Source organism: Egretta garzetta, unplaced genomic scaffold, assembly GCF_000687185.1.
Source record: "Egretta garzetta isolate BGI_Z169 unplaced genomic scaffold, ASM68718v1 scaffold713, whole genome shotgun sequence".
Taxonomy (NCBI): Eukaryota; Metazoa; Chordata; class Aves; order Pelecaniformes; family Ardeidae; genus Egretta; species Egretta garzetta.
In genome coordinates this window covers 870,182-891,808 of record NW_009259104.1, presented here as the reverse complement: position 1 = coordinate 891,808, position 21,627 = coordinate 870,182, and the positions used below count along the sequence as shown (strand labels likewise).

The 21,627-nt window shown below is 41.6% G+C and overlaps 1 protein-coding gene across 1 annotated transcript in view; it reads right to left on the bottom strand.

Moving 5' to 3' along the window:
* BMPER (BMP binding endothelial regulator) overlaps positions 1-21,627 on the bottom strand; it is a 153,784-nt gene that overhangs the window by 97,546 nt on the left and 34,611 nt on the right. The window contains exons 4-6 of the mRNA XM_009635303.2: positions 14,847-14,929; positions 13,170-13,260; positions 12,315-12,397 (exon numbers count right to left, since the gene is read on the bottom strand). Coding sequence (XP_009633598.1) covers positions 12,315-12,397; positions 13,170-13,260; positions 14,847-14,929 — 257 coding nt within the window. The remainder of the gene's footprint in view (positions 1-12,314; positions 12,398-13,169; positions 13,261-14,846; positions 14,930-21,627) is intronic.

The following is a 21,627-nucleotide window of genomic DNA, read 5'->3' as shown; positions in this document are numbered from 1 at the left end:
TTTTTTGCAATATGGCAAAACAATCCATTTAGACTAAATTTTCTATTTGGCCTCCAAGCCATTACGCAAGACGTTGCTGTAAAGTTTGCCAGTATTTGCTCTTGAATATCAAAACAATAAGATACAAATGCAGGACTCGATCTATCCCTGAGTTAAGACCACTGAAATGAACCTCATTAAACCGGGAAATCACGGGTCACACAGGATTACCTGAAAAACAACTCTGTTTTGCAAAATTTAGAGATAGCACGTAGCAATCTCCAAAGACAGCAGTCTGCTGTTTTGACTGCGCTCTAGCAATAGGTGATAAAATTATGCAGTGGACATAATTAGCTTCTCATTTTTACACCACCCAACCCAGCTCCCGGATTTCATTTTTACAAACAAAGCGATCTTAATTTTATCACAGAAAACACATTCATTTTAATATTTGTATCCTTTTAAGTTCAGCATTGTTTAATTCAGATAAAAGGAGGAGACATCAAGTCTAAACGATACCGGGTTTAAAAGGGCTAGAACAAATGTCTTCCCTAGGGCCAGGGTTTCAAAGCCAGGGCTGTTAAGACTTTCTCACTCAAGTAGGAAACGGTGGTATTCAGCACCGCCTTATTTGAGGCCATTTAGATTTTGGAACCAAAAGCCAAAACTAAGAGCACAATCATAAGCTACCACGTTTGAAAATTTCCATCCTATTTCTTTTCCTTGCTTTTCTTCCTGCACCGAAATGTTGAAAATCTGAGTGCTCAAAAAAAAAAAAAAAAAAAAAAAAAATTGTTTCTGTCAACAGACTGCAGAAAACATCTTGATAATATTTCACAGGGCTGACAGGTTCTCATTCTGGTGTTCCAGCTGCTGAGGACAAATTGTCACAGTACTACACATTTTCAAAGCATTGCTTCTGATTTATTAAACTTTATTAAATTTTGCAGGCTATTATAGAAGAGTAAATTTTATCCAAATTACTGTTCAGCACTGGGGAAATGGGGAAGTGGAGTTTAATACATTCATTATTATACACTACCCGGAGATCATGTGCTTAAATCATTTTTAATTAATAATATGAAATTGTTATTTATTCTGTAGTCAAACCACAAATATGCTTGTTGGCATTCTAGATATGAATATTTCAGGCTATTCTGACTGGGCACATGTGGTATGCTACATTTTATTTTGGTTTTCCTTCCATAGGCAAGTGTCATCCCTAGAAGAAAGTCTTCCATCTGATAAAAGTTGATATGAATTTCAAATGAGATTTTAGAAATTATTTTTGTGATACTGACTTGAAGCTCCCACTCCCAGTATGACTAGTTTTATGACTAGTGTACTTTGCCTGCAAGAGCGCAAATACTGTATACATCCTGTATGCCAGAAATTACGAATTCTTTTTTTGCCTTTGCTTTCATCTGTCCACCTCCAGGACTATATGCGTGCTTCCCCGCTTTAATAAACATAAGTATTTAGAAAAAGAGTTCAAAATGATGGAGAGATGAAGGAATTTGTGGGGAGCTGGAAATTGCAGATTTTTATCTCTGAACCATCTGGATAACCCTGGGGGTTTGTGGGCAGGCTGGCACCTTCCCTTGCTGTAACAGCTCTGGGGTCCCAGTGAGTCTGAGCCCTGCTTGCGCCCCTTGCAGCACCGTGTGCTTTACACGTTGTTTTGCAACCATACATCACGAAGGAAAAAATTTATTCCTCAAGCATGACTTGGCTCCCCTCTGCTAAAACCTTGTCACATCCTGAGAAGGGAACATCCTCTCTGTTTGAAACCCGTTGCCTCACATGACAAATCAGACAGGAATCAAAAATTTATTACAATCAGAGCATACCGGGTTACTCAGTAAACTCTGAAGAGCATTATCAGGGAACAAGCAAGCAAAATCCAAGTCTACTTTGGGAACTTTGCCACCTTCTCTTTCCGTAAGTTTGAAGAAAGTCAGAGATAAAGGATTTCCCAGAGACTGACAGCAATGAGAGGCAGCTGGATAAGATATTTAGAAATAGAAACACAGGCAGCCATTATGAAAACTGCAAAAAGTACTTTTGGTCATTAGATGTATTAATAGTACCTTTATTAGCCTCTTATCTGACTCAGAGATATACTGCAAAAACAGCCTCAGGGGAACAACAGCAAATGTGCTACATGGGTTGACAATATTTCAGTTGATGTACAAACGTGTTTCTTCTCCTTGCATCCCCCTCGGCCCTCAAATTAGCCTGTAACTTACTCATTTTATATAATTGCTTGCTTTTACCTCTGCTGCACTGAACACTCAGGAAGCAAGAATGTGTCCTCCAAACACCATAAAGGCTAAAGCTTCAAGCAATGCCCATTTGAACACAGCGTAAAACCCCACAGCCCATACTTCAGGAGACAGAGCTATTACTGCTGACCACGAGGAATGTAACAACACCATGGGGAAAGAAAATGCCTCCCTGGCTTGGTTTCCACCAGGTGTCAGCTTTTATGGGTCCTATTCCCACTTAGCTGCTTTATAAAATGCTCGCTGTGTTAGAATCAGGTTCACAGTCAAAAGAGACAAAGTCATAGTAACAGATGCTGTGCAAGTACTACTAATAAGAGATTTTACACGTCCATGTCAATTACAAAGAGCAGTGGATAATAGAAGATATAATAAATGCAGGATCTTCTCTCCCTGCATGGTCCCAGACATGTACATACCCATACTTGCTTAAGTGCAGCACTAAAAAACCTTGATGGGGGAGGAATGGTAATTGCGGGAACCTTGGGGAATTAAAAAACTGACCTCAAAAGACAGGGAGCAGGGCAGTTCAGCTAGCTGATGAAAGAATAAATAGTGCATCAGCAACTGAGATTGCTAGGAAAATTGCTATTCAGCTGCATCCAGGGGAAGGAAAGCTATGCTGCAACTAGGAGAGGGGGCAGAGAACAGACTGAGCACTGAAAAGCACAAAATCCTGAGACTTCTTGGAATTACTCATTTTCACATACATTGTCTCATTTTCAAATTTTTATTCAGCATGTTGAATATTCGGGTGCGAGACAGAGGACGGTAAAAGGGAAAAAACTCTCCTCATTCTTACGGTCTCAGAGCTGAGGCCAGCTCTGTGTTTTCCTGTGAAGAAAGATACCATTGGCAAAGGGCACATTAGCTTCTGTCCTACTGTCAGAAAACTCCTGGTGCTGTATTCTGGAGAAAGAAAAGAAAAAAAGGAAAAGAAACCACACAAAGCATGCAAGCTACTCTAGTCCTTTTGGGCTGAGATGCCTCAAGCATCAGATCTGAGCCGGCTGGAAATTTGGACTTTGCACTTTCAATTGCCTTGGCTCTGACACACAAGTAGGGGCGATAAAGAAATTTCCATTTCAATGGTTTTAGCACAAAATATTGAGTAATGCCACTAAACTCCAGTAAAAAGGAAAAAAACCCCTCTGAACGCCCCCACACCCCGCATCTGTTTTCTGTAGAAAATCTCAATGCTTCATTACAAATCTTCTGGCAGAGAGCTGAAAACTTCTTGAGTTTTCAAGGAAGCTTGGGATTGTCAACTTTAACGGTGTTCTAGTCATGTTTGGGACAGAAGTTTAGGTACCGTGGGAGCAGGACTTCCTGGAAGAAAGTTAAGACATCCAGGCAATTTCTATCACTAGAGTTAGAAAGCATTTTTAAGGACACACCTTTCATATTTAAGCACCTATGGTGGAAGCTGGGGGCTTATGTCCCACTGCTGACTCTAACCCCAAGCTGCCCACAAGGATTTCTGCATCTTTCCTTCAGATTGATGTACCCACAGCAGAGCGCCAACCATGTTATGAGGGTTTGGCTCCTAGTCAAATTTTATTTCTGACAGGTTAAAGGCAGAATAAGTAAATCACTGTCATGTCTCAAAGAACTTTTTTTAAATTTTCTGTTTCCCATGTCTATTTTGACAGCCAGTGAATTATTCTGCCTATCCTGCTCTCAGCGTAAGAGGATGAGTGGTATAAAAAAGTTACAGCCTGTCACAATCTTGAAAATAATTTGTTGGGCATCATTTCCCTCCCCTTGACTATCCAATGTGTTTGCCTCTCATCATTAAATGAGGCAAAAAAAAGTAATAAGTACATTCATTAACATTTAAAAAATTGGTGGAATCCAAAGAGTCTTTCTATATGACTGGTTTGTTGTAAGAAATGTTAATTTATCACATATCCCAGCTGGAGAATAGTTTATCAGGCAGAGTTGGAAATTTGCTCCCTTATCAACACAAAACACTTCCAGGGCAGAAAACAAAAGCAAGGCAGTAGAAGGCAGTGGAAAGAGCAAGGAGAATTCAGGCAGACTGATAGCAAGTCAAGATGAATTTGGCAATCACGCTAGATCTCAACAGCAATTCAAACTTAATGATGCCAAGTTTCACTTTATGTCTTCTATGGAAGACATTAAATATGAACAAAGTCAATGGCTACAGCATGATTAAGTAAAAAAATATGGTACACAGAGCGATGCAGAGGTCAGACCAGAGAGAAGGGAAAAAACTAAAAAATGAAGCTCCACATGTAGAAATGTATTGCCTCCAATCTTTAATTTTTTTCTTTTTTTTGCTTTTGAAAATCAGACAAAGAAAAACAAGTAGGTGTTACGCAGTTAATTAAGCCCTCTTGTGTAAATTCATTTAGCAGTATTGTGCATACTAAGACATCTTCTCTCAGGACACAGAGAGCTGTGTGCAAGTTTAAAATCATTAACTATCATGCTCCGATAACAACCCCCAAACCTGTGACATCCAAGTTTATTTAAACTGAAAGGGTGACAAACATGAAAGCCAAGCACTCCTACTCTTCTCAGCCTTTCCTTCATAGTAACACCAGCCAGAAGGGTCTTGGACTCTTCATAAAATGTTTGGCAAACAAAAGCCCTGTTAATTGACAAACTATTGCTTTTACTGCTTCCTACCACAACTTGTGGGAATCTTTTAGACCCAAATCAATTCTGCACACAAGCGTTCCCACGAGATGCCACACGCATTCCCATTTGAAGCCACTTACAAGAAGTGCTACAGCCCCCTCACATAAAACCTTTGTCTTCACCAGGCACTTCTGAAACCACGTGCAGCCCTTTCATCCCCTGCTGGCCAGCAGGTTCTTTTTTTTGTTTGCTTGTTTGCTTACTTTAACCAGGTTCTTTGTTTTCTGCTGTCTTACTGCTTTGTTTTCCCTCCAAGATAGTTCCTTGCCTTTGCAAGGAGTGAGTTACAGCAGAGATGTTTGCAGTCTTCATTGCAGCCCAACGCCAATAAAAAAATACTCCCCTCATCAGAGGCTGCCTGTTAACAGCTCTCCTTTATTGTTAAAGCTCTGTGTACTTAATTCTTCTTTGTCAATAAGAACAATCAATCTCCGCTTGTTAATTAAGAAAAGTTTAATGAGACAGGGGACAGATACCTGACAGCATAAGCTGTGTATCTTTGCTCTTGAGAACTACAGCAATCTACGCTCTGGATATAAGCTTTTATTATCACCATTTAAAAGTAGTCAACCACATTTTTTTTCTTGATATGCTTTAGGAGTGCAAAATCTGTCCTGCTCTGTGCATTCATTGGACACTTTTAGTCTGTGCTGCAAGAGGTTGTTCTTGCAATGCAGAGTTGGGGGGTGGGGTGGGGGGTGTTGTTAATCAGCTTTCACTTAGGCCCTTCAGGTACCCAGGAAGTTTTAAATCTTTTATGGCTTCTAGTATCACTTAATTCATTAATCATCGCAATACCATCTTGGATCATCAAACTGGAAAGACAGTCTCTATCTAAACAAAAGCCTTATAAAGGCACAGCTCCTTCCTCCGATTCCTCAGCATTTCAACCCTTCTTTCCCAGCAGGAAAAATTCCCCACAGAAATCTGCCAAATCACCTGCTTATCTTTCTTCACATTATTCTTCCACACTGTCATCTCTTGGAGACAGGAATACATGTCCTTATGGTACAAAGCACAATGAGCACTCACCTTTGGCTGGTGGCCATACATGCCATCTCAGAAATAACAACTGGGTAGTGCTACCTATGTAAAAAGAAGGGAGAAGGACAGCTGAAGGTAACCCCTCTGACTGCACAGCCAGAGAAGCATGGACCATGCTGAAGCATGGAAGGTAAATTTGAACTGAATCTTGAAGGGCAGAAGGGGCAAGCAAAGGGCTCTGAGGAAGGAAGGGTTATGAGAAAAATCATAGAATCATAGAGTCATTTAGGTTGGAAAAGACCTTTCAGATCATCCAGTCCAACTGTTAACCTAACCCTGCCATCCCACCACTAAACCATGTCCCTAAGCACCTCGTCTACCCATCTTGTAAATACCTCCAGGGATGGGGACTCGACCCCTTCCCTGGGCAGCCCGTTCCAATGCTTGACAACCCTTTTGTGAATGCTGCATGTTCCAGGCTTATGATCCTTAAAGAGTCACCTAGATCTTCAAGAAGCTGCTCAATACCTCTGCTCCCCTAGAAATGTGCCCAAACTGGGCACAGTCTCCCACTGCACAGAAAGACTCCTTCAATCCTCACCAAAATTAAAAGTATGATGAAGGGTTACTGCAGCCTGAGCTGGCAACACAGTCAGACTAGGTGAGCTAGGAAGCTCTGCAGGTAGGAGAGATGTAGGATGAAATTAAAATATCCACAGAGGAAGGAAATGAGACCTTGCCACAGAAAGATGCTTTCTAAAGTCTGAGATTTGAAGCGCTTATGAATATGAATGATTTACACTGAGAAATTACACTGAATTATGCTCACTTGCATTGTTCTTCCAGAGTTTACTTGTATTTCAAAAACACTGTGATTCATTTTATTGTTAACTTTAGTCCACGACTTTTATTAAAATTATTTTAAACTTTTTCTGACACATTTTTTGAGAAAATTTTTGCATTTTTTTGAGAGAAATCAAAAGGAAGATGAAAAATGTCTATGCATGTCAGTGAAAAGAAAAACACCTCACATTGTTTTCTAACAATTTTTTTTTAAATGTCCAAACTACTTTTTTTTTTTAACTTTGATATTTCCAAAATTGGAGGGATTTAGTATTTCAGACATGGCACATGTAGTGTGCAGTTCCCATGGAAGTGGGTATCGTCTCTGAGGTCTGAAAAAAATCAAAGAAAGAATAAATAACAGGACACTGCCTATGTCTCTATGCTGCATTATTTTTCTTGCTGAAGTCCAGCACATACCAAGTCCTTGCTCTTTCACACCTACCTGCACAGTCATACTTCACCTACCTGGAAGATTTTCGTTTTTATTAGTCTAGTCAGAAAATCAAACTTTCTAGTCTTGTGGAAAATCTGCAGACCAACTTACGCGGGGGTTCACAGAAAGACACGGTAAACACCCCTTCATATCCCTAAATGCTTACTGCTCTCCATTTGCATCCACTCGTAAGCCAACCACTTCCACTTATGCCACTAACTTTGAGAAAGTGAACACTCCTCCTACCAAAAGACCAACGCTTTGCTTTTCCACCCCTGACTACAACCCTCTGACTACATTTCTTAGCCCCCAAAGTGGGGGTGGACAGGGTCTGCTGGAGTTTGGAGCTGAATGAAAGCATGCTGGAATACATGGACATTTGGGAAGATCAGTGTTTGGCACTGCACTGAGGATGAAAATTTGAATTTGGATATAGCTTCTGCTACCAGCCTTCACTGAAGATACATTTAATTGCGTGTTCCCCTGCGTTTCCCAATAGACTGGAGTACCTCCCCTGCAGTCCACTGTGGTGGGAACTGTATTTCAGCAGCTCCCAATACCTGTTAAAGCAGTATCAGGGTGCTTTATCACCCAGCTGACTGCAGGGGCGGGATCCATCTCCTCTATCTTCAGCCATCTGAGAGGCCAAGGAGCCAGGTAGGCTCCCCCTGTAGTTGCTGGAGGACGATAGGCATCTGCAGAGAGTAATCCATCCCACATCTCTCTCTCTCTCTCTCCATTAACTGAAGAGAAGCCCAGATAAGTAGCTCAGACCAGACACATTACCTCTGAATAGCTGGAGCTAGACGAGATGAATTCCACCCTCAGTATCCAAAACACTAACATATGTAGTTTCTCATTACTTATCACAGTTGCAACGCCTGTTACTCATTGATTTAAGAACAGATTTCCTCGGTGCGATTTCCTTTTCTTTGTGCAAAACTTTCATTATGCAGTTTTTGCACCCTAGCACTCAGGAACATAAGTGACAAGACATTTCCTGCACAGACCCACGCATACACCTGCAGACCAGGAGCTGTGTGTGTCTTGAGTCCCTCTGAGCATGCCTGAGCCCCTGATGATGCAAAGGAGATCGAGCTTTTAAATTCAGCTCTCCAAAGGCCCCAAACCCCCGTACTCTGCTTCCAGCCGTTTGGGTTTCACTTCCTTCAAATCATTTTGGAAGAACAGCTAAGAAGCAAAACGATGCTGCTTGGGGACAAAACGTGCGTGACTGCCCTGCCAATGGTCATCCCCACGCCATTCCTCCCTGCAGGATAGACGGCGGCGACCCTTCCCGCTCCCAGCCCTCCGCCATCCCAGCAATGCCGTAATCCAGCCTCCAACTGTTTCCTGAGCAGGTCCACTCCCCTTTTCCCCGCGGGGGTGTGGAGGAAGACGGGTCCTGGGCTGCGGCGTCTCCATAGCGCTGCGCGCTCTCAGCATGGCAGTGCCTCGTACCGCCGCATGCCTCACATGCCGAAACGCGCAGCGCCCTTGGTCTGGGTAACAGCGGTGTGAGTCAAAAGGGGCATGTTATAAGTTTGGATACTACCATTTAAAGATAAGCTTCTCCATGGTTACCGCTCTCACGCAAGGTCACTTTCCTGCCAAACCTCCTCTCCTCCCTCCCTGGCTCTGTCTCCTTCCCCCTCTGCTATTTCTTTTTTTTTTTTCCAAATGTGCTACATGAAAAGAGAAAACTAAAACAGTTAAGATAATTACAGTCTGACTATTTTAATGCAGGCTGTAGGAAAGGAAACATGTAAGCCAAGTCCTCTCACTGCGCAAGCAGAAACACACTCTCGACCTCATAAAAGTAGTATCGGAGAAATAACACTTGATTAAAGTAACCAGTCCTTCACTTAAGTAGGTGCTTATGGTAAGGAAAATATCCAAGGTTTCTCTAGAAGAGGCCGCTGGCCTATCACGAAAAGCAGGAACAGGTCAGACAGATGAATTATTGTGAGACAGCTGGGTTTCAGCCGGGGTGCGAGGAGATCCCTATTATCCCGTCCACCTTCCTTACACAAATGCCTCTCCCCAGAGAAACCGAGTCATTAAAAGGCAGCTCGTTCACTCCTGACAGGCAATATGCATTGAGTGAGAGGTGATACATTTCCATTTTCAGCAAGAAATCTTAGTCGCCCCAAGGAGCGGCTCGCTGAGGAGAGCAGTAATGGAATACAGGGCCTTTCATCTCAGCCTCGCCGCTGCAAGTGCGGCCTGGCTCGGTAGCAACCCAAAAGTTATTGGCTAATGCGTTGTTTTGGTGACCTACATGAAATGAGTTTGGTGGGTTTGGTCCAGTTTTCAGCAGATAATAACTGGAACCACAAGTGGTGTTAAACAGAAACCGTATTAATGAGTCGAGCATGCGGCAGGTAAGGTCTGAGTGAATTGCCCACGCGTAGCCGTGCCATTGCTTTGCCTACCCTTCGGGGCCAAGGAGACCAAGGGAAGCTCTGCAATCGGCCAGTCTGCTCCAATGAGATGGGGATCCCCAGCTCCCAAGATCCCCACTTTGTCCTCATTTGCACACGTAATGCATGTTAAAAACAACAACAAAAAAAACATCTTAACAACCATTTCACATTCTTTAGGAGCTCAATAGGATCCAGTAGGCACTGCTTTGAGCTGAAAATACCACAAACTTGAAGTACCAAAGAGCTTTCCAAAGATTGGGCCCCATGGTCCAGGCCTGCTGACTTTTGAGTGCATCATTTTGCAACTGTAAAATTCCATTTTGTATTTCCCCATTTTAATACATTTAGTGAGCCCGGGACAGCCCTACATCTCTCTGTGAAAACAAACCCCAGCCATCTCTCCTTACTCTCTTCCTGTTCAATGCTGTCTGCAGTCCCAGCCTGAGCTACCCCTGGGACAGTGATGGCCTATGGAGTCCAGAATAATCCACTGATATAAAAGCTTGCTCCCAAGTAAAATGCAGAATTCATCCTGAAGTGAAGGTGCATTGAATCCTTACCCCCTCCAAAATACCTTGACAATAATTTGCGCTACTTCCTCTGCCACGTTTCCACAAAAGACTCACGAAATAGTCACATCGCAAATTCCAGAAAAATCTAATTTGGGTGAGGAGCTACCTTTCATCTATTAAAGCCTGCACAAGTTACAGCACATCATACACAAGCCCCTTCCCATCACATCACATGACTAGATAGGTATCTTTAAAGAAGACATCCACCAACTGCTTAGATAAGAGGGGACCCATTCCCCAAAGGGAATGGATGTAAAGCAGGCAGCAAACCATGGCCACAGCCCTGAGGATGCCCCCATTATTTGCTTCCAATGTAAATTACATAGGAATTAGCATGGGCCCAAATTACGAAGGGAATGGGCAAGAGGCAGTAAAAAAATGCATTGGAGAGAGGGAGAAGGAAGGTCAGGTGCGGCTTACACACAGATGGCATTTCTTTGGCTGTCATTAAGATTCAGAATCAGAGCTGGACATTTTATACAGATGTCACCAACATCCAAAACTGTAAGACTGCCTTTCTCGGAAGCAATCATTAAGCCTCTTGCTTGAGGTTTTAAATCTCTTACTATCAATACCTGATGCATTTCCTTCTCTAATGTACCTGGGACTGGTAACTGTCAAGGAAAGACCCCTGAGTCTGACCCTGTATACCCTGTATTTCTTTAACTTTTCTCCCCCAGATACACACACCCACATGTGCACACAGTCTTCTTGGCACAGTTGCTTTTGCTATTTAGGGAACAAAGGAAAGTTGATCGAGGAGATATTGGCATGCCAACAACTGGGCAATAGGCAATATCTCTACAGTACTGAAGAACGAGCAAAGCACGGCACATAAAGACTCAAGCATGTCTCCACAGACTTCTCAACCATTCAGACCTGCCTTCCCCTGAGGAACACGACTAAGGAAAGCCACAGTGTAAAGCTACTGCTTTACAGCTGAAGTGAGAGGGGCACCCACCGAGTACAGAGGGAGCAATGTTCCTCAGCTTGGGACAGGAGGCATTCAGGAGAGCAGGAGCCCAGGACATATATCACCATGATATGTGTGACGGCATATTTTCATTAAAACTTAAAAAAGGATTAAAACTTAAAAAAAAACAAAAAACCACAGAAAACAACAAAAAAACCCACCAAACCAAAACCACCTGAGCAGCCTAATTCTCCACAGTAGCAGTGATGATTTAGTGTAAATCAATTTTGCAGATTACCAGGATTTTTTCCTGCTAAACAGTTCTCTGCAGCAGCTTCATTAAATGTATGTGTGCGTCTATGTATAAATACATATTAATTTTTTAATTCTATCCTTCTCTCCTCCCTTTTTTATTTTATTTTCATGATGCAGGAGAGCTGTGCCTGGTACTGACAAAAGTCTTGGCATTCTACTGAAATGTAAAGTTCCCTGGTCTTGCATTTTCTGCTGATAACCAGCCCATAGGTTGCAATAAAAGCAGAGATTTGAACTTTGCATTCTACTGGTCTCTCAGATCACACCAATGCAGTCAAAGTTATCTGCCCCAACTCACACAGCATTATCTTCTGACTTAATGGAAGTGTAAGAGAAGCCTGTGCTCGTTACCCAAAGGATGCAATTATTACTTCCTCTCTATATTGTTGCTAGTGAAGGATAAAATCCAGGATATGACCTTCTCATTAAGCATCAAGCCAAAATCCACCTGGGACAGCATAAGAAGGTTGCCCTCATCATTTCACTCAGTAATTCAGAGCAAAGGCCCTTGCCACCTACAGCTGAGAGCAATCCTTGCAAAAGATGTTTAAGGAAACATCTAATAAATGTTATCAACAGATGAAACCCCCAAATCTTTCTGTCTCCTCTTGCACGATGCCATCACAAAAAATAAGCATCACCAATTTAACACATCAAGCCTCTCCTGAAATCCTGCTCTATCTGCGCACAGTGTGAGGTCACAAAAATAGACAATAAACAGAGAATACGAGTGATATAATGTATTAGTGCAGTAAAACCTTCAATAGAAACTTGAACTCCAAGAGAAGAATGCATAGTGTTGAATTCCTTATATTTTTTGCTTTGTTATGGCAATAATAACGCGCCTTTTGAAGTTCATACAGGGAGATACAATGCCAAAAGGCAAATACTTACAATACAAGAGCACTTGGTACATTTATTTCCTTCAGGCCTAAATTCTTCTCCTTCATTGTAATGTCTCCCTTCAAATATACAACCTGGAAAACAGCATTTGAATAAGTTTACCTCAGGATAGCACGCTGCCTTTTCCCTAAAACGTACCCCACCATAGGACAATATGAAAATTAAATTGTACCATCCTCTCCGATACAAATCACTTCAGAGGCCTTTACAAAGGCCTTGAGAACGCCCAAATATCTTTGTGGGGAAAGCTGGCATCCTTCTACAGCAGATAAATTTGCACCAATGAAGTTAAGGCTAAGTTAGATCTTCCATTAGAAGTGGCTTTGAAACACTTTTCTAAGCCGTTCACTTTTTACTACTCGTACTTACTCCCTGAGTTTATACTAGATGTTGGCAAAAATTACAACAAATTAGAACAAAATAAACCTGTTACATCTCAGCTGGAGCAATGCTTACCTACAAAACATCTGTTAAAATTAAATTAGCCTATAAAACCAGGTTAATCTGCCACCATGCTTCACAAAGGCAACCCACTCCCCGTCAAAAAATGAGTCTCCTCTTCTAGGATTACTCTTATACTTCCCCTCCTAACAAAATCCGAGTCACCAACCAGGCAAACCCAGCTGACAGACCTGCTGAAGAACAACATGAATAAATATGTGGCATGTCTTTTACTAAAAAATATTAAGTATGCCCTTGTGTCAAAAGTGCATTGCAAACCACTGGCCACATTTTAGTAACTTGTCAAGTATGACAGAGAAGTTAGAGGCAACCTCCCAGATGATGTTGGTTATCATTAGAAATACAGTTGCACATGTGGAACAGCATCTTCCCACGAAATCTCACCTGGACACACAGGACAACACATTCCCATGAGCTTGGAAGGGTTTTTGCAATGAACAACACACTGTACCTCCGACTCTACTATCACTCCTTCCTGAAAAAGAAGTGGATCAGACATGCTCATTGTCAGCGTTGTGGTTGCTCTAACAAGGAAAAAATCCACAATTACTAGTGGTACAATAAAAGCACAGCACATGCTGCGGAGCACTGGATTTCAAAACCTCTTTTCTTTCTCTACCTGCTGCCTGGTATCAGGATTCAGGTTAATCCACAGTCAAAAGGTCCACTTGAGTCTCCCTGACTCCAGACACGGGATTTGCCTTAAAATGCATCAGGTAAGAAAACAAGCACCTTCTCAGGAAAAGGAATCCTGCTTTATCAGGAATCCTTAGCCTCAGCAATCTGCCATGCAGCTCTGGTGAAAACAGGCCAGACACAAGGCATTCCCGTCCCTCTCCCCTTGGAGGAAAAAAGACTTAGAAAGCAGATAAAAGCATCTTGTTCTGTAGAGGGGAGACACTTATCTTTGATGCTTCGCCTGATAAGTATTAGCAAATTAACATTTCCTGTACTTCTTGTTCCAGAAGTCAAGAGTCCTCCTGAACAAATCTGGGTGTGAGGATCTGTGCACAAAAGGTTGCTACTTCTTTTGCTGCTTGCAGCTTTGCATTTGGAGGCAAGGGAAACCTGGTTTTTGAATGTGTTGGTCTAATGTAAACAGGATCACCCAGTTTTGCATTTAAACATTGAAACAGACAATAAAGAATTGCTCATTTCATGCAGCTAGTAGTGATCAGAGTATCTAAATTCAAGCTGTGAGCACCTTTTCATTAAGTGCAAGGATACAGAATACTGCTGCTCTAACTTCATTCTTCTCAGAGCATTTGTCTTTAAAAACATGGGCGGGTTTTGTAGAGCAGAAGTAGCACAGAAAAGGAGAAAAATCTTGAAACCCTTATCTCCTATTTGTAGAAGTTCTTCATCCTCATTCATCTCTCCTCTTTCCAACAGCTGTGATTCTTAGTAGCTGCCTGAGTGTTATTATTAATACTGGATCTAATTATCAGCAAAAATTGCAGATCTATTCACAGGCAGAAACTAAAATTATCTATGTAATTCATAGAATCATAGAATGCTTTAGGTTGGAAGGGGCCTTTAGAGGTCATCTTGTCCAACTCCAATTACTTGGTTTGTGCCTGAAAATGGACAATCTTGCAAATGTTATGGTTGCAGATAGGTAATCTACAAAAAATAGCACTGTGTTACAGGAGCCCAGGAAAATATTTGGTTGTGGGTTTCTCTTAGAGAACATCCCAGGTAAAACTCATGGGCACATACACACAGAAAGTGTCCAATTACTAAAATAATAATTTGTGCCTCAGAAAAGGCTTATCAAGCTGAAAAATGAGGACTTACTTCAAGGTCAAGACAGCAGGAAATGGCAGGGCTGCGCACCCCTGCTTCAGCAATGTTTGGGTACTCAAGTCATATAAAACCTATCCTTCTGAATGTTTGGTTATAGCTGGCCACATCTGAGCGGGTTTATACTACTTTAAACACAAATTCTGTATTGTGCATTAGTCATAAAATATTTCGGGTTATTTGGACTGGATAAAAAGGCTCAGAATTTCATGGGAAAAGCTCACGAGTCAGTTAACATGATGCTGCTGACATCCTTACCTGGCACTGGTAGGTAACACAGGGATTGCTAGGGAGGTGCCATTTCATAGAGCTGTTGTATGTATTTCCTCCAAAACTGCAATCTAGAGGAAGAGACAGAGGCATGTCAGTTAGGCTGAACGCAATCATCCTGTGGGAGGCTGCTGCTGAGGATTGCAGAGCACCATCCTAAATGAGACCCATCCTCTCCCCTGGGTTAACAGAAGAGGTAGAGCTGAGAGCTGGGACTGACAAGAGGGATCATGCCCTGGGAGAGCTGGAAGCAACCTCTGCCTCAGATGCCTGCTCCTGGTGCATGACTGGCCAAACTCCTTATGAACTATGACAAGTTCAAGACAAACCAAAATCAGTGGCAATTTACCTAAAAATGGATGTCGGGTGGCTATTCTGCTCTCCATTCAGGAGCTGCTCAGCCACCCGTGCACTGGAGAGGAGAGGGAGAAGAGAGCGTAAGAGAAGAGCTGGAAATGTTCATCATCCCGGCCTGACTATGCTACCCTCACCCATTAACCAAAATCCCCGGGAGAGCTCTTCAGCCAGCGCAGCTCAGCATGGATGGACTGACATTGGCAGAGCTACCCCTTCTTTGTACCTTTTTTGCTTTGACGACAGAAGGGATCAACATCCACATACACTAAAAGCCATCAGGCTCTTCTATGTGGGTGGTGAATCCCTGAGTGGGGGCATTTTGGAGTCCCACAGGGTTTGGCTTTATATGTCTTTGTGTGCTATACGACAACTTTGTTAACAGAAAAAAGGATGGTTAACCCATGCGCAGGAGCGGCAAGCATTTTTTTTTGTGCAAGATGAAGTTTCATTTAGCTGTTTGGAAAAAAAAACAAAGACATTAATTTTCACATTTTTTTTATTACATGTTCCTACTAGTTTCGTTCCCACTCTTTCACTGTTTTCTAGTATTTTGAAAAAGGGAAAACCAAAAAAGGAACACAAAGAAAGGAATAAAATATCTCACCAGAAAAGCAAAACTCAAAAAGATATATTAAGTGGAAATAAATTGTTTGTTTTAAAAGAGTTAGTTTATTAATACAAAATTGTTTCAATTAAGAATTAATTCTTTGGAAAGCCAAAGTGTTTCCAAAGAAAAAATTTTAAAAGCAACATATACCCCATTTTCTGCAGGAAAAATGCCCATTTTCCATTTACTGATCTGACGGGTTTTTTCCTAGGCTATTTTATTCAAACTAGGCTTGATCAAAGAGCCCATGAAACCAGCAGGAGTCCTGCCAGCAACTTTGAAACATAGACATTTACACGGAGTCACCAAGCACAAAACTACAATCAGTCAAATGATGCCCATGGCACCATTCTCTTTCCGCACCCTACCTCAGCAGCTACTCTAAGTCATTCTCTGCTGCGCAGGCTGCACTGTCCTGACCCAGTTTGGACTACATTTTATGCCCTTCTGAAAATAAAGGCAAGTTATCAGCCCTACACCAGTAGAACTTTGAGCCCACCATCTAAAAAAAACTTGATGGTCACTGCTCCAAACTGCTGGGGAACTTCAAATTCCCACAGAATCATTTTGTATTCGACCTCAAATTTAAAGAAAACCTGATATACAGAGATCATTTACAAATGTGTTAACTGCCTCCAGTTAAGATCTTAAACCACAGAAGACTTGTACTTCAGGCTTTGCAGTACTCAGACATTTTTCCAGGTTAAGTGTAGAGCAACACAGGAGAAATCTGCAGATGCTGTGGCCATCTCACTTACCTAAGCTGAAACAGGTATGTTTTTATAAGAGTTGATCAGTAGCCTAAGAGCTGGCTGTGATAATTTAATCTTTGACAAATATTGAAAGGTACAAAGCATACATCTGAATGTCATTTTTTTTTGAGTAGCAAAGCCCCTAGAAAGTGATTTCAAATAATAAAGTGTTCAGATTTTCAGCTTGTTAATAAAGTTCTGTATGAGCTCTCATACATGCAGGCCAACACGTCAAGAGAGGAACGTGAAGCCCTATACTCCCTCTTAGGCGTTTTGAAGTCCCATTCCGAAAAACTATCAAGCTAATCTTGTAGCACAGTCTCATGCACTGCCCACTGCAAACGATGACAAATAGCAGAACCTGTTCAACACACTTTAGTATCCTCAAGTTACAGAAGTCCAAGCCATACTGGCATAGTGGTCCCAGTCCAAGAAAGAGTTTACACCTGTGCTGGATACTCAAGATGGAATGAGCTCTGTTGTTAAATACCCCTTTGTGTGCTTTACCAGATGGGTCTGGTGTCTTCAAAACTGTGCGGAATCAAGGCCCAGGTTGGAAACTAACAACTGCAAAATACCTTGCATATTTGCTCACCAATTATCTTATTTAATTTAAAATGTTTTCTCTGTAAGAAAGCTAATGACCCTGGGCTAATCTGCACGTACAGATGTGCAGATTAAACTGAAATTTTTAGTTCAAGGATTAGTCTGGTCAAGAAAACGTGAAGGTGGTGCATCCCTGCAGTCACCACAGCTCTCGCTTGAAGTGCATATCCAAGGTGTGCTACAAAATCCTCTGCCCCACAGCACCAGCCGTTGTCCCTGTGGAAAGCAGCAAGGGGGGAGCCTGCCCGCGAGCCACTTCCATCACCAATACGAGGTGCTGGCAGCACTGGAGAATGGCACACCAGAAGAAGTAACTATGACAGGGAGAGCTTGCAGGCAGCAAAAGGGAAATTTAGAAATGGAGGCCAGGATGGAAAAGTGTGCAGAAGCACTAGAGGTACTAAGACTGCTCCCAAGCTTTGGCACAGGCCAGCAGGTTGAATAAGGGAGTCAGAGCAGCATCGTGCAAGCACCAGCGCGAGGCATGGTGGGAGCTGGATTTCATCAGATGCTCAGTTGAAGAACACAAAGGAAGGGGAGAGTTAGCCAGTAACACAGGCAAGCTTGGCAAGAGCTGGGGGAAGGCTGTGGGTCAGGAAAACTGAAGACAGGATGAGGAAGGAAGTGCTTTACAGTCTCTATCTGAGATTTTAACCTGTCCCTGACCAGAGGTGTGCCCTGACATTCTGCCCTTTGTACGCCCCAGAGTTGCACCCCCACTCACTCTTCAAAAGGAAAAGGAAACAAAGCCCACATACCAGCTAGTTTTTCTGAACCTCACTTCCAATGTACAAATCTCTCAGCTGACACTTGCAAATATATACCTTGACTTTCCTAGCCCAGCTATTCATAGCATGGAAGTTTATGTGCCTCACCTAAATTCAGCTGAGTTGAAACCCACCTGCCTCCATGCACCAACTCAGTTGAGCCATTCTCTCTCATCCATGGTTAAAAGTCCATCACACTTGGCTTGGAAAGTAGTGGTTACTGAATATCTCATGTCCAAAGGCATCAGCAAAGTCCCTGATGCCAATTTCTACAACTGCATATGGAGGAACATACTTCAAGTGCCTAAAATTCATTTTAATTCCCTTTGGAAGTGGTATTACATTAACGTACTGTCTCCATCTGCCATTTGAAAGGGACAGCAGGAGAAAAGAATAAATTGAGAAAGATCAGAGCTTAGCACAACAGTTTAAATGCCATCCACTTGCTTCTGCCTGAATACATCCTTAAAACAAAACTTTAAAAGGGCTACAGAGGAGGTGTTCGAGAGGGGAACCCGAAAAGCCTAAGAACGTTTTAAGTAGTACACTAAAAGTAACAGATTCAATATTAATAGCTAAATTTGATCCCATGACATATACACCATAAGGAAAACCTTTAGGTTTCCACATATGGAAGGAAGTTAAATATCACTGGTCTATATCAATTTTAATAGAGATAAGATGATTTCTATCAGTCAAGGAGCGTGTCCAAATTTTTTAGTCTCTCCTGCTTCTTTCTTTAAGAATTGCTGATGTTTTATTAACGTAAAATATTAACTTATGGTTAGTTGTAGGCTTTTTTCCTATTACCTACTTCAACCCAAATAGTTCAGATAAGTCCTGGATAAACATGCAAGCTGAAAGTTGCTTATCTGAATCAAACCAAACCACTGAATACTTTGAAGTTGGTCAATTGTTGTATATGCAGTGGAAACTGCTAATCACTTTCTAGTCACCTCATAAAGGCAAAATGATTCTCTAGACTTGAGTCATTCCTGCATAAAAATTATGATAAAACAGTTAAATCACTTCTAATTTACAAATTTAGCTACTTTGTTTCAAAGTTGTGCGTGCCCTACTTGAGCACATTAGTTTCAAACATAATAAACTAACCTTTGGCTGATTTAATTTGAAAGAGAGCAATTTAATTCCAAAACAAGCATCCTCACATGGAATTAGACTGGAATAACAAAAGAGGCAAATTATACCAGATTTTGTTATTGGCATGTGGACAAGTTGACAATCAGGAAGCCATTTGTCTTCCCAAATCCGGTAACATTGTTAAATGACCCTTTTTTTTTCTTCCCCAGACAGCCCAGCACAGAGCAGTATCATGAAGATAGGGAAATGGACTGTAAGAGACACTTCAGTAGTGCTAAAGCTCAACCAGTGTCCTCAGGAGTTCATTAAAAACAAGCCTTTATTATTCAATTTGACATTGCCTAATAAGATTCCAGAAGAGATTTTTGCTTATTTTAGGCTAATGAGAATTTTATAGGCAAGTCATTTCCGTATTCTCCCAAGAGAAAGTGATAGATTGGTGCACAATAGACTGGCTCCCCATCATTTCTTCAGCATCTTTCTTCTCCTGTTAAGTCTTTTTCTTGCTTTCCATCCACTTTCTATTTAAAAAAAGTAACCTCTCTATTGGCATGGAAAATAAACATTAGGAAAAAGAAAACAGTCAGAAGACATGTTTTATTTAGTGTTTGATAAATTAATCCTCAGGGAGATATCCAGGCATGCTAACACTAAATACCAGTTCTAGCCAAAAAAAAAAAAAAAAAAAAAAAAAAACCAAAAACCCCAAAAAAAAAAACCCCTCACCACCTAGAAAAAAAAAAAAAAAAAAAAAAAAAAAAAAATCCAAAAACCCCAAACAAAAAAACCCCACAATAACTTGCACATTCTGCAGTATTTCTCTGGCATGAAATCTGTTGGCCAAAATAAGAGAACTGTGAATCACACATACACCTATTTTAAAATATATTTTCACATGTCTTAATAATGGTAAAGCCATTGACAGCTACTAGAAAATTAAACTTCCTATTGGGTAACCCTGGTCTTCTTTTGTCAACACAGAAGCATGAAAATATATACAAAACCTCCCATGCTTATTCAGTCGAACTCTAAACAGTGAAAATCCAACTCTTTCCTCTGTAACTGAGTACAATCAAACCTATTTGCAGCTGAGCTATCACAATTACAATACCCAAGGGACGTGAGGCGCAGAGGCCGTATAAAGGGCGTACAGCACAGCAAAGTGGCCATGGGGGTGAGCTGTGCCAGGACTGCACAGTTCCTGGGCATATGATGCAAAGCAGCTCATATTCACCAAACAAATAACAGCAGAATAAAAGACATCAACTCCTTCCAGCACTGTTTTTGCCCCCTGTGCCCCACTGGAACTGAATTTCACCTTCCCAAATGTCGTGTGTTTCACAAACAAATATATAGAGGGGAAAGTCACTGTAAAGGCTCCATAAGAACCTCATGATCCAGAATGACGTATAGTTAGACCTGCCATTGAATCTTAAGCTGATACTTGATGTGCTTGCCAAGTCTGGCAGCTGAAGAACAGTGGCCTCTCATGGTTATGAGGGGCATCATGAATGATGTTGCTTGGTGACACAGTTACTTGCCATTTGTACCCGATTTCCTCACACCAGCAAAATAATTCATGAACGGTACAGCGTACAGCTTCGAAGTTAAACAGTAAAAGAAATTCTCATTCCATATTAAGTGTCCTAAGATCTTTATCATGTTGTTCCAGAGAAACGTTACGTGTGAATGCTCTGTGAAGGCTCCATCCTGGTCTTCAGTTTCCTTTTACTTTGCTGCACTGGACACAACGTCCACACATAGGGTACAAGTGCATCCATGTGTCACCATGGAGGTCTCATGCTATTTCCTAACACAAGTGTTCTGAACAACTTCCCTGTGATTGTAAAAGTCTGGGTAACTGATGTTTGACTGCAAAAGTATTTATGGTCACATGACAAGGCAGTTCATTAAAAGCTTCTTACATAAATGGAAAATTATATTAACCAAGGTAATAAGAAAATCTGAAATTTGAGGTGCTACTGAACACAATAGTATACACCAGATATTCAAGGCATGCGAAATGTATGTGCTAAGACCTTTGTAAGAAGAGTTAACTCAAAGGAAGGATGGAGAGATAGAGACCTTTTCTTAGGCATAACCAGAAGTAATCAAAGCTGGCACCATGATGATATTGGATGATACTGTCCTTAGTGGCTATATGTTACTGTTCCAAACTCCCTGCCTTACTTGAAACACAAAGCTAGGAACTGAATGAACATTGGGATGAACCTGTACCTCCAGCCTCAAGAAACAGGCCTCCTGGTTCAGAGCTGCAGCACATTACTAAGGGACTGACAGACAGTGAGAAAGGCCAAGAGAAAATTTAAGACTTGATTATGTCCCCATACCATCTCTTTCCATAACCAGTCTCTGACAGATGCCAGGACTAGATCATTCAAATGAAGGTAGAAAAGATTTTAATAGGAAAATAGATAATTATCTTCCCAGCCCATCCCCCTCCCTCCATGTATTAGGGTGCACCCTTGTCTCTGAAAGCTTCCCTTAGAGTATGTGAGGATGGGCTGCAAGTTATAGTGTTCCATCAGGGTCCCCCACAAAGCCCCACCCACCCACCC